The sequence below is a fragment of the Venustampulla echinocandica genome, assembly GCF_003357145.1.
Source record: "Venustampulla echinocandica strain BP 5553 chromosome Unknown scaffold_2, whole genome shotgun sequence".
In the NCBI taxonomy this organism is placed as follows: domain Eukaryota; kingdom Fungi; phylum Ascomycota; class Leotiomycetes; order Helotiales; family Pleuroascaceae; genus Venustampulla; species Venustampulla echinocandica.
In genome coordinates this window covers 565,565-577,624 of record NW_022474207.1, presented here as the reverse complement: position 1 = coordinate 577,624, position 12,060 = coordinate 565,565, and the positions used below count along the sequence as shown (strand labels likewise).

Genomic DNA, 12,060 nt, shown 5'->3' with positions numbered 1-12,060 from the left:
CCATCCCATCCCATCCCTCCCCGACTACTAGTACCAGTATACATCCACATTCACATTCACCTCAATCCACATCGACATCCACATACATATCCACCGCGTCTGCAGGGAAAATATCCTCTTCTGTCTTCTGCTGCCCACCACCACCACCACCACCGACACTCCCCGATCCACATCCTCGACTGCTATCTATCCCTTCACCGTTCAACTCAACTCAACTCAACTCACTCAACTCCTTTCAGCAGCATCCCCCCTCCTGCGCTGTACTACCGCCACGCATATCGTCCTCCCCTCTGCAGTTCACTGCATGTCGCCGCCGAGTGTCGATTGCAATAGCACAGAATCTGTTGCGATCTCGTCATATCCGATCCGCCAGCCTCACCTTCCCACAACCCATTCCCAGCGCCCGCTTCGCGACTCGCCCGCGAGCATCCCACAGCAGTTGTGTCTTCGAAACAGTAGCCGCTCGTGCAATCGAGCAGATCAATAAACCATGCCCGCCAGATTAGAGGCACCGGTCCTGACCGTCGACGTGGGTCTTATCCACAAGGTCGACACCCGCAATGTTGAGAATCTCTTCAGCATGTGGTCAGGTGAGCATCGCTCTGAGAACGTGCCCGTTTCGCGTCCCTATACTAACACCACATACCCAGTCTTCTCCAGATGCTCAGAATCATTAGAGCAAGGACGCCGATTAGAAAACCTCAGCTGGAGGTTATGGAACCGCGAGACCTTCTGCTGCGACCCAGTTTCACAGGCCAACGCGACCACCCCCTCCATCTCCCGTCCCGCAAGAAGTTCAGCCCGCTCCGAATCCTCAGATCTCCCCAGTCTCTCAGGCAGCCTCGACTCATTAGCCGACGAAGAGGCGATCGAATTCGATACGGAGAGCAGCCCAGAATCAAACCCCGCCGCCCTCGATATCCCCACCTTCCAACCCCAAGGCCTGGATTCCGCCAACAGCAGGAGTCGCGGCCGTGAGAGGCATATTACCCCGGATGATCTCAAGAAGATGATGATCAGCATCAAGGAGGAAAAGGTCCTGGAACCACTCGCCGCAAGCGTCCATTCATACCTGGCTGCTCCTGTCGCGAAGGTCCTAGCCCAACAGCAGCCGGCAGCATCCACGCTGTCAAGTGCCGCTCCGGCGGTAGAAAGCGGGTCCCTGACATCGGATTCGTGTTCCGGCCACTCTTCGCCACCTACTCTCGACTCAGCCAGTGGCACCTCTGAACGGAGCACTACCAGCATTGTCAGGGGTTTCTCACCTTCACATGTTAGCTCCTCGTTTAGATCTGTTCCCCTTCCTGCGGCGGCGTCCACTCCAGTAACCGACATCGCCCCTGCTACGCCTTCAAAAGGACGACTATCGAAGAAGCCCGGCATGTTCTCACTAGGAGGATCATCGGCTGAGGACTCGCTGAGTGAACAGGCCAACTCATTAGAAACCCATGTCCAGCTGCCACCAAAGAAGAAGGCCGCGATGTTCTCCTTCGGCGGATCATCCAACGAAGATGAGAGCTCATTACCACAGAACATGACGAAAGGCCCATTGCCCAACGCCCACAAGAAGCAGGCATCGTTCAAGGAGAGTGTTGCGACCAAGACCATCCAGGAGGAACAGGCCGTGGACGACGACGTCTTCGAGACCGACGATGAGGACGACATTGATGAGAGCGCCATCGATGATGATGACGATTCATCTGACTGGGAGGACTCTGTTGAGGATAGTGGAAACCCAAGTATTGATGAGAAGACCTTCTTCCAGCGAGTGGACTCCAGACCAAACCTGACATCGCGCCGTTCTCTCATCACCACCATGCTCCACCAAAACGACAGGGCCAACGCGCTTGCTCAGGCGGCCGCAAATTCACAATCAACACCTGCCTTCCAGAGATCCCGAACAACCTCTCCCAACGGCCCATCCCTAGCTGCGTCTCCAGATTCTGACGACCAAGGCCTGATGATGATGAAGAAGGGGCTAAAACCCATCCCAGAGGTCCCTCGATCAACAGCACAGCCAATTAACAGGCCCACACCCGCAATGGCTCCCCAGCAAGCTCTCTCGCCCCGAACAACCCGTCGCAAGATGATCAATGACGAGCTTACTGTCAGCCTCCGCCAGCATTTGGTTTGGGAACATCGACAGAAGTCACAAACTGCCAACGCCGTCCTCCAACGCCGACACACCACACAGGACGTCGCGAACCTCAAGCAGTACCCGGACAAGCTCTATATGCACACCAAAGAAGGCGATGCAGTCAACGCGAGCTGGAACCAATATTTCGGCAACGGATTGGGCGAATACCATTCCAAGGGATGGTAGATATCAACACCTCGCCTTTTATAAGTCGCATAATTGTAATTCGACAAGACATCGGACTCTTGCGCATTAGGGTTTTGACCTCAGCACACAAACATATACGTTGTGGCATTACAGTATCCTGTACATTTCGACAGACACGGAAGGAAGGTACATATACAGCCTACATCGGCTTCACAGCCATTAGCATTCATCGTCTCGGGGTTTCTGGCATGGAACCCGGGCGTGCGGACACGGAACTGGTTTAGCATTGGCATGGAGACTGCCCTTTGCTTTTAACTACAGCGGCATCATTTGCTTTTCAGCGATTTCCTATTCTTGTGAAAATATTCATTGCATTGCGCGTGGAACGGCCTATAACATCGGCGGCGTTTATTGGTCCGATTGGTCCGGGTCGCTCTTTTCCTCCCCTGGGGAGAAAATTGACGCACGAGGCACTGAAGGCTTGGAAAGAAAAAAGAGACTTTTTATTTTGAGATGAGAGAGAGATGTGTTCTACTTTGATTTTACGATACCTGGCTGGCCTCATACATGAGTTTGGCGCTGGTGATCAGATTACTCGGCGTTTTCCCGGATGATACCATGGATGGGATTGGTGTTTTCTTGCTTGCTTTCTTAGCCTGATGCGGGGGGCTAGCTGCTGTACATGGTGTGTGTTACGATAGTGAAGTGAGCTGCGAGCAGATCAATATAGGGATCTAGCTCAGCGAGATGGAAGAAGATATGGCAAGCCTCAAGGCTATGAAAGTGAGCGCAAGCGCATAGGAGAAATGGCCATTACTGCCTTAGCTTAGCCTCCTACCTTATTTTAATGACAAAAAAAGTGTGTTCAGAACAAAAAATAGCTTACTCCTCGATGATTGATTAAACAAGTGGAAATTGTGACTTGAAACCCCTAGCAGCTACTTCGTATAATTACCAGTGAGATTCGGAATCGCAATATACGTCGTCGGTGTGGCGATTGGCGACGCATCTGACCACATACCGTAGACCTTGTGATACCCATCCTCGCCATCCATCCAGCAAACGGACAGACGACACCCACCAGCCGGGCTCGCAAGGCAATGAATGGGCATCTTCCGACCACAGCCAAGATGAAAGGGCAAAGCCGCAGCAGTATAAGGCATCAACAATATCACATTTTGCACCACCACCGTCACCACCACCATGACTGCGGGACCGGCTTGACATTCCCATCCGGGAAATAAGGCTACGCAAAAACATAATGGTAACGCTGCTGGGCTTGGGGATTTCGCTGATCGCTGGCACCCGATTTCCTATTTGGGGCTTGCATAGCGAGGGAGGGCTTATTCGGTGTGATAGCCACTGCTTATGGATGGGTGATCTGGCACGGGTCTGGTTTGGGCATTTTCCGTGATGTGATGTGGATGTGAGGAGAGGATAGGAAATGGGAAATGGGATGAGGGTGGGTTGTACGTGGTAGGACGAAGGACGAGGGAATAGCTTTGGTGCTGGTGCTGACTGGCCTTGGCTGACTCTGTTTCATGGGAGGACGGATGGATGAGTGAGTGATGAAGTGTCAGCGCCGTCCCGAATCCCCCCCCCATGGGGTTGTACATCAGGGACAGATACCGGAGAGAGCGAGAGAAGGGGGGGAGATACGGAGAGTTCCCAATTCCCTGTGGCGGATGGGGGTTCCGGGTGCTACCTTGAGTGCTCTTGTCGCGCGCGTGGGCTGGCTACACGGTGTCTGTTTGCTTTTATGGGGGGACGCGATGAGGGGTGGCTTGGTGGTGGTGGTATTGGTAGTATTTGCTAGAACGGACAGGGAGCTGCTGGGGAGAGAAAAGGTGCGCCGGATCTCACGTTGCAATGCATACCGGAAAATTCACGGTGCGGCTTCTTGCGAAGGGCATGCACCTAAGGTTCCTACCTAGGTATGTTGTGCTCTTACGTTTTTCTGTGGGGGTGGATGGATATGTGTGATTGTGGTGTTTGCTGTGTTGACGGTTTTGCTTTCCCCCTGTTGTGATGTGACGAAGCGAGTTTGGAGATCGATGTCCATCCACGGGGTTTGCTGCGCATATGGCAATTGTGATTGCCCCTGGATCTATATTGGTGGCGGGCCCCCCGCCATTGATCAATCAAGCTACCTATGTACGAGGTACGAAGTACAGCTGCAGAAAAATGAATGTGTTTGCCTGCGTCGCACCTTGTTGCTGGCGATCTAGTAGTCTATGTGTACCCGGCCATCGGGATCTATAGGGCAGCAGGAACTACTCGCTAAGGGGGGAGCCCACAGCAGCACATGTACATGTACATCTGGGGAGTACCGGACACGGGACACAGATCCCAATCTACGGTGCAACAGTGATTGTGGAGGCGGAGGCGGAGGCGAGAATATGATCCCACGCTGTGCTAGGGAATGCTATGTCGTGGGAGGGAGAGTGACCCTGGGTGCTGGGTGGTATGTTCTCCCACACTCGTCGGGACTGCCATAGAGGCGGAATGGCGTACGAACGTATATATACTTTTTCTACGGTACCCGCGGTGGGGGGGATGATGGGGTTTGTCATGTGATGGGCCTTTGTGTGTTGTCTTTGTGCCTTTGTGGAATAAAGGGAGAGAGAGGAATTCTAGGCCTGCTAGGCGGCAATCCAAGGAGGACCAAGGAACAATCCTCAGCAATGGAGATTATGCAAGGAGGAGGTAAAGTTTGGAACCCGGAACAAGAGAAGCTGAAAGTGTCTCATTATCTTGCCATGTCCCATCTTGTTAGCCCTTGGGTGTGTTGGCGCAGGCGACTTGAGGAGGTTAACCACAACCAGATAGCTGGCATTTTCCGGCGTGCCACATTTCGAACACCGAGGATTAAACCGACAATGGAAGGCAATGGAAGGGAATATTCAAAATATCCAATCAAGATATTTATTTATTTAAATTCTTCCCGCTCCCACTCCCGCTCCCGCTCCGCCCAATGACTGATCTCGACTTGGAATCAATGGGATATTTGTCACTTGACCCCGAGACATCGTTCCGAACCTCGCTTCCATACCTTTATAGTCATTAGGGAGCAACCGACCTATACCAAACCCTTCTTATATATATCTCGGAAGCTGGAAACAGAACTTACCTCAAGGATCCCTTCACCCCAAGCCCTAAGCCCTCCGGCGCTCGTCAGCTCTGACCTCCATACCACACCCTAATCCCCATGCCATTACAGTTCCGCAAGAGGTTGTTGCCGACGCCGCAATCCACATCCATCCGGATCACCTGTGTCCGCCAGGTATCTCCAACACTCGTGGCCTCTCCGGTGTTGTGGCCGGTGCCGCGGACCAACAGCAACGGCCATCTCGGGATAATCTGACGGCTCTGACCTGCATCTGCCAGTACGTGCCACGCCGTACGGGATGGAGCGCAGCGCGCCGGACCGCTGTCCGGTTGTATCTGTTCGTCATCTGCGCGGACGTCGCATCCGTCCTCACGGGGCAGGGGTTTCGATAGGATGTGGAGTATCTGGATTAAGATAAGACGACGGCCGGGTAATAATACTCATCCTGATCCTGTTGGGGAAACCTCTGGGCGGTGGTGGTTGGTACTATAGGACCATCGCAGATTAGATCAGATGAGACGGGATGGGATGGGATGAACGTTGTGGTTAGGAGGTGGCAAGGAGGAGTGTGAGTGTTGGTGTTGGTGTATTTGCAATCATTTGCAATCAGGATCAGGATCCAAACTCAAATAGAAACCGCTGCACGGTGAGATGCGAGCGACCACATGAACTCTGGGGGATGGAGATGAAGATATTGTTGGATGCGCAGGTGTGGTAGTCGAGGTGGTGTTTCGTGCGTCGGGGGTAAGTAAACATGACGGGGGATCTGGAGAGCTGGGGATGGGAACTCCATCTTCAAAGATATTGTGAGACATGAAGCTATTTACAGGCCTGATCATTCGGTATCGATAGCAAAGATGCTGGTTAAGGTTACAAGATGCTGGTGCCAGCGCAGGAGCTGAGGTGAGAAATCGCCAACGCCGCTGCACGGCAGTAGAGAGGGTGTAGTGGGAATGCCCGCATGGATGGGAGAGCCCCCAACACAAACAGCCTTGCCACGCGCTGTGAATAGAGCTGACTATTTGTCTAAGTATGATGAATAATAAACAGACCCTTAAGCTTGTACCCCGAACATGCATATACATACATATCTTTGCATTTCTTTCGGCCTGAGTAGTCTTGATAGCGGTCTGGTGGTTGTATAACAAAGGGCGGTGAGAAAGCACTTTGGTGAGTCGTGATTGGGCAACTTGCGATGGTTGCTTGCTGGAGAAATAATAATGATTATTATTTATTATTTCTTTTGGGTCTTTCTTTGTGATATTCATTCCTTCCATGTTAGTCGAGCTTACTATGTTACTGCAAAGCATATTCATGACACCGTCTATGCTCTTCTCTTACGCAAGACATTCCCGCATCCTCCTGGCCCTATCTTATCTTCCTCCCCATCTCAAGTCTCAAGGACTCTACTTCGCCGCCCCCACAAGGCTACCGCTACACTCTCGTTCTAGATCCTCATCACAACACTACACGTGTCATTGCAAGGCTGTAACACGTCCATCTAGATCCCTGGCGGCCTCATATATGTATACGGCCCTTTTTATTTTCGTCCCTTCTCTTTAGAATAGCCTCTGCAACCTTGTTTTCCAGCCTCAGTGTCCCGCTGCGTACCCCTTTCTAGAATATTACATCTAGATTAAGAGGGTGCAGCTGGAGCGTTGATCTTCATAAGGCTGGGTCGCGTGGCTGCACGACTTGATGAATTCTTAATTTGGATACCCACCAGGATGGGTGTCGGGGTGGGAGCGCCAGACCGAAGGTCCTTTTAGCCTGATGTCCGAGAGGTTGGGAAAGGCTGAGTCTGCTGAGGTCGAAAGGCGGTTCCACCTCTTGGTACAGTACCAGTGTACAGCAGCAACTCCATCTAGCAAGGAGTCTTGTGAGGAGAGAATTGAACCTTGAGGCCGGGCAATGGTTGGGCGGTATGTGTCAAGTGTCTTTGTCGGATCATCAGCGCCTCACATCCGCCTCTGCAGAAACAAAAGACTTGACAACGAGTCTCGACACTGACAGCGGATCTGCACATGCCTAGTAGACACTACCCTATACATGGAAAATATACCTCCCGGGAAAAGGAAGTGCCTATCACAAGGCTGAAGAGCCGGCTGGGCCTGACCGCCTCTTCCAGCGCAGACGCTTCAGATGATGCTCTGAGTTTTCACCGCGATTTGAGCGTAACGAAGCAGAGCGCATGAATATTGCGACAGATCCATGTTCCTAAAATGGGATTTTTTTTTAAAAAAAAAAGAGACAAAATCAATTCGCAATTAATTGCTTGGTCCAAGTTGCACCGCTCTGCCTGTACAGCATTTCCTGCCCTCCCTCAGATGTTAGAAGTAGCAAAAGAAAAGGAAAAACAATTCGCCGTTGTCTTGAGTCAGTCAGCTGCCCGCCATGAGATATTTTATGTACGCTGCCGATACAAGAACCTTGAAGCCCGTCGTCCGACGGAGTGGGGCATAGAAGCACTTTACTACTGCCTGGAATTCTTCTCATACATACTGCTATCCCGACTGGATCGGTGGCATTTCGGTTAGCACAAGCCTTGTGGGTAGGCACTAGAATTTTTCTAGAAACGGACCGAGGTACCCAGGTGGAGTCTTCCGAAATGCTTGGTTTCGGGAATTGGTTTCCCAACGGTGCTCCTCCCGAATCGAGTAATACCTTTTTCGAATAAAGTTTATCTCTTTGTTGTGTGTATGGGGTGTTTTGAGACCCATGTCCCGAGGCATTTGGTATGATGATTGCCAGCTAGCGTTGAATGATGCCGGTGGCGTAGTCGTAAGGGACCTCGAATTTCAAAGGGACCTCATCAAGGGTTTAACCCGTCCCGGGAGTTTGCGGCTTCCTATCGAGCCTGTGTCACTTTGCCTGCCGAGTGTCCCGGGATGAGTCTTTTTCTTTAGTTGACCGAACGGACTGTCTAGTGAGGGGCCCTACGTGGACATACCGAGCTCTCATTAATGTGGGGCTCCCCAAACCACAACTTGAAGATAGGACTTGACATGTGGCCATCTGGGAATACCAACGAAATAGAACCTCTCCTGCTGTGCTGCCAATCCGATAGCCGTGGGGAAGGTCTTGAGATTCCTAGAGATTACCACATCACATGCAAGCTTTACATGCTCCTCTATCTTTGCCACGGAGGGGCGAGTAACACCCCTTTCTCGCCATCGAGCACTGGTTGCTAGCTTTGCCACAGGATCGAGGGATGTCGGGAAAGCATTGCACTTAGCAAGTTCAAAGCCATCGCCAGGTGGCTACGCTGCAACAGAAGCAACCCATAGACTCTCAAAATGGTAATTTAAACCTAGGCCGTGATCAGTCTCTTCCTTCGATATCTGAACCCTCTTGGTTATGGGTCACCTGGGATGGTATTGGAACTTTTAGCAGAATGGGTATATCTATACCTTTTCTACTATCGGAATGCGGTAGCTTGTTCTATTATTCCCGGACCTTCCGCATAGCTTGATACTTTTGATTTTAAGTACATTGATCTGCTGACACTGCTCTGCCTGCTGTATTAACATTTTCGACTACCTCCTGACGGAGGGGCATGAGATTACAAATTTTTTGTTCTACACAGATTGATGTACGAATAATGACTGAACAACGCTGAATATGACAATGCTATTGGAGATTGGGGAAATGTGTCGGATGGCTGCGGTACTAGTGGTACTGGCCCACAGCACACACTCTGGAAATCCGATATATTAAGTAGTACGCTGTGGTAAGGCATGCAGTGGTGACATACTGGAATCATAATATATTAGAATTCTTGAGCTGGGGTGCATCTCTCTTAAACAAGGCTGAGGAACTCCAGTCATGGGCACTACTTGATAAGTTTAGGAGATCTCGGTGGATATCGCCGGTCTAGAAAACGGCACCACTTCACTGGGCATGTCTTAGAATCCCGAAATATTATATTCATCCTCAAGAATTAGTCATGGCGCCGGAGATATCCAGGTAGGACTATGGGGTACTTAGATCTGATCTCCGAGAAGAGGTGTGCTTTGTTCGGGGTAAGACATTCTTTTCTTGTACTCTGGCATGCCGCTGTGGTTCTCTATAGTGACCAGAGTCATATATTTAATGATTTTATTACATTTAAGTCCATTTACAGAGTGAAGGTAGTTACATTTGATTCCTAAAAAACTAACAACAGCCAACCATGTTCTCCGATGCTGTCAACCCCTACCTATGAACACTAAAAAACAAGAACATACCCCAAGGCCCATAGATAGCTACTATGCATCCACAAGCTTATAGATGACTTGTTAACACCTGGAGAGCCGCTAGATCAGAGCTGACTTATGTCATACACCCTTATCTATTCAAAGCATGTCGATATTAAACACTCTCGTTGTCCTCTACCCATGTGCCATTCCTGAAACAATCCAGTCAACGTTTGTACTTCCCATTGTTAAGCTTGGACACAAACTAGCAAGCCATTGGAATTAATCACAGGTGGAAACTTTGTACCATACGCCTAGTCATTCAACTCCGCCAAAAGTTGATAACACTGCCATGGACTTGGGGATCATGAGGGGAAAGAGAAAGTAATGGAAACTGGAGGATTACGCCTATAGTATCTAAAGGAAATAGGATTATGAAGCCCAGAGATACTTGAACTCAACCAACAGACACTTTCAATATAACCTAATAAGCTTATTATTCTTCGGTCGAATCGTCTCCCAAGCCTGAGCATAAACCTTCCCCACCGCCAGTCGCTCTACATTCTCCCATGTCCAAACAATTAGCATAACATCCATCATATCCTTCTCTCCAAATAACCTTTCCTTATCAAACCGACCGCCCCTGAATGCTTGCCGGATGTCACATGTGGCTATTACAATATGCTCGAGAGAAGATCCTTGATAACGCTCTGTAATATTGGTAACTGTGTCACTGTAACATACCATAACTCGGTCCGGTGTTTAACTACTCAATCGGCAAGCCGAACAACTTGTAGGGGTGTTCGGATAGGGCCGGGGTTGATTAGGCCTCGAACTCTAGAATCTGCTTAGAGATGATATCGGGATGTTGTAATGTATCCGTAACGGATTTCTCTGGTCCTGTTGACTGGCGTCCTTTGGTCTCTTCTAACGTATCTTGAAGCTATATGTTTGATGGCTGTCGACGAATCGTCAACCCCTCGTTTGCGGATTTGATCACGAAAGTCTTAACATGGGGACGAATCTCATCAAAAAACGGCTTCCACGGTAAGTATAACACGCATATGACACTTAGTCCGCGCGTCCAAACCAAGTCCACGAATGTGGCGAGACTTTAGACGAGGTATTTGTGCTGAAGGCCCATTTAACCTCGGAATATTGCCGTGTGGGAGACAGAGCAGCACCCAATCAAAGACTCTAGTAGGTAGCCCTCCTGCAAGAGACCAACTAAGTTACCTGGAGATGATATCTTGGGTGCTGAAGAATACGTTCTCAATATCTCATTGATAAGATAGGTTTCCGCAGCTGTACTGAGATGTGATTTGATAGAATTAATCAAGTAGGCGGCGCGTCCATGCAAACCTTTGGATCTCCATCATCTCCTTGAGTGGATTTAATGGATGAGCATACCTATCACGGTCTTGAGGAGAGAATATTTAGTCATAATCACTAGTGACTCATCGCCCTAATTCAAAATATACCTACCTTCCAGCAAAGAAAAGATATATATACGAGAGATCATGCGCTCTCAAAATGTTCAACCTCTGCATTCATACACCTGATTATGAGTATTGGAAGAGAGTCCCGAGAGGTGGCCTGCTAAAAGGCATGCGATGGACTACTTCGATTAGTTGAGGCAATGGTTGGGAAACACCAGGGAGTGGATAAGTGGTGTCGGTGCTAGTTGGCGCCACAATTGTCACATGGGATTAGCCATAGATGTTGGCCCGTCGTTGGATCTGCATTAGTTTTTGTGCTTCATCGTCCTGGATAATGCACACTGCATCAATCCAGTGATACTACCAACCAAGACCCAACACAACTGCTGCTGAGTCTTGGACCAGTTGAGAATATCCCATCTTAATAACCGAATTAGGTAATTTGAGACTTTGAAAAGTTTCCCTGGTTTTGAGGGTTGGCTTCTTCCCCCAAATGTAGGTCAAATGTGGCATATCGCAAGTTGACTCCATCCATCTCCCACGAGACACATGTTCTCGACATCCACGAGTATCATTTGACTGCCTCAATTTCTAATCTTTTCCTTTTCTTTCGACATTCACCACCATGATTAGATACGCAATCATTAGTTATTGTACGCACTCAAAAAGTGCTTTAAAGTCCAGGGAAGCGGATAGTTCGGAAAGGCCACCCACACCTTTCGGATCCTCAGAGTTAATCCTTTCCAGAATAAGACGTGTTGGTGGATATTGGATTGATAGATACCGCATCTTAATTCGTAGTTTAGAGCACTGGTACCCGGAGGTAATTGCATTTGTAGTTTCGTCAGATGAAATTGTTCCGAGTAGCGGCGAGTTCAGCCTTTTACCACCATAAGGAACACATGGGAAGCAACTTGATGGTGCATAGCATGACCGAGCATTTCTATATCTGGATGAATTCTAGGCTATGCCCGCTATCTCGAGGCAGCTCTTTCCCTCGGCCATTATCTCTGATGCACTCATTTTGATACTCCAGGGTGGGCATTACTCTTG

The 12,060-nt window shown here is 49.6% G+C and overlaps 1 protein-coding gene across 1 annotated transcript; it reads left to right on the top strand.

Annotated features, from left to right (window-relative positions):
* Positions 1-490: 490 nt before the first annotated feature.
* Positions 491-2,323, top strand: BP5553_04543 (Uncharacterized protein; the record flags this gene model as incomplete). The annotated part of the gene is made up of 1 exon (XM_032013166.1): positions 491-2,323. One exon carries the CDS (start codon positions 491-493, stop codon positions 2,321-2,323), a length of 1,833 nt encoding a protein of 610 aa, XP_031869766.1.
* Positions 2,324-12,060: the final 9,737 nt, after the last annotated feature.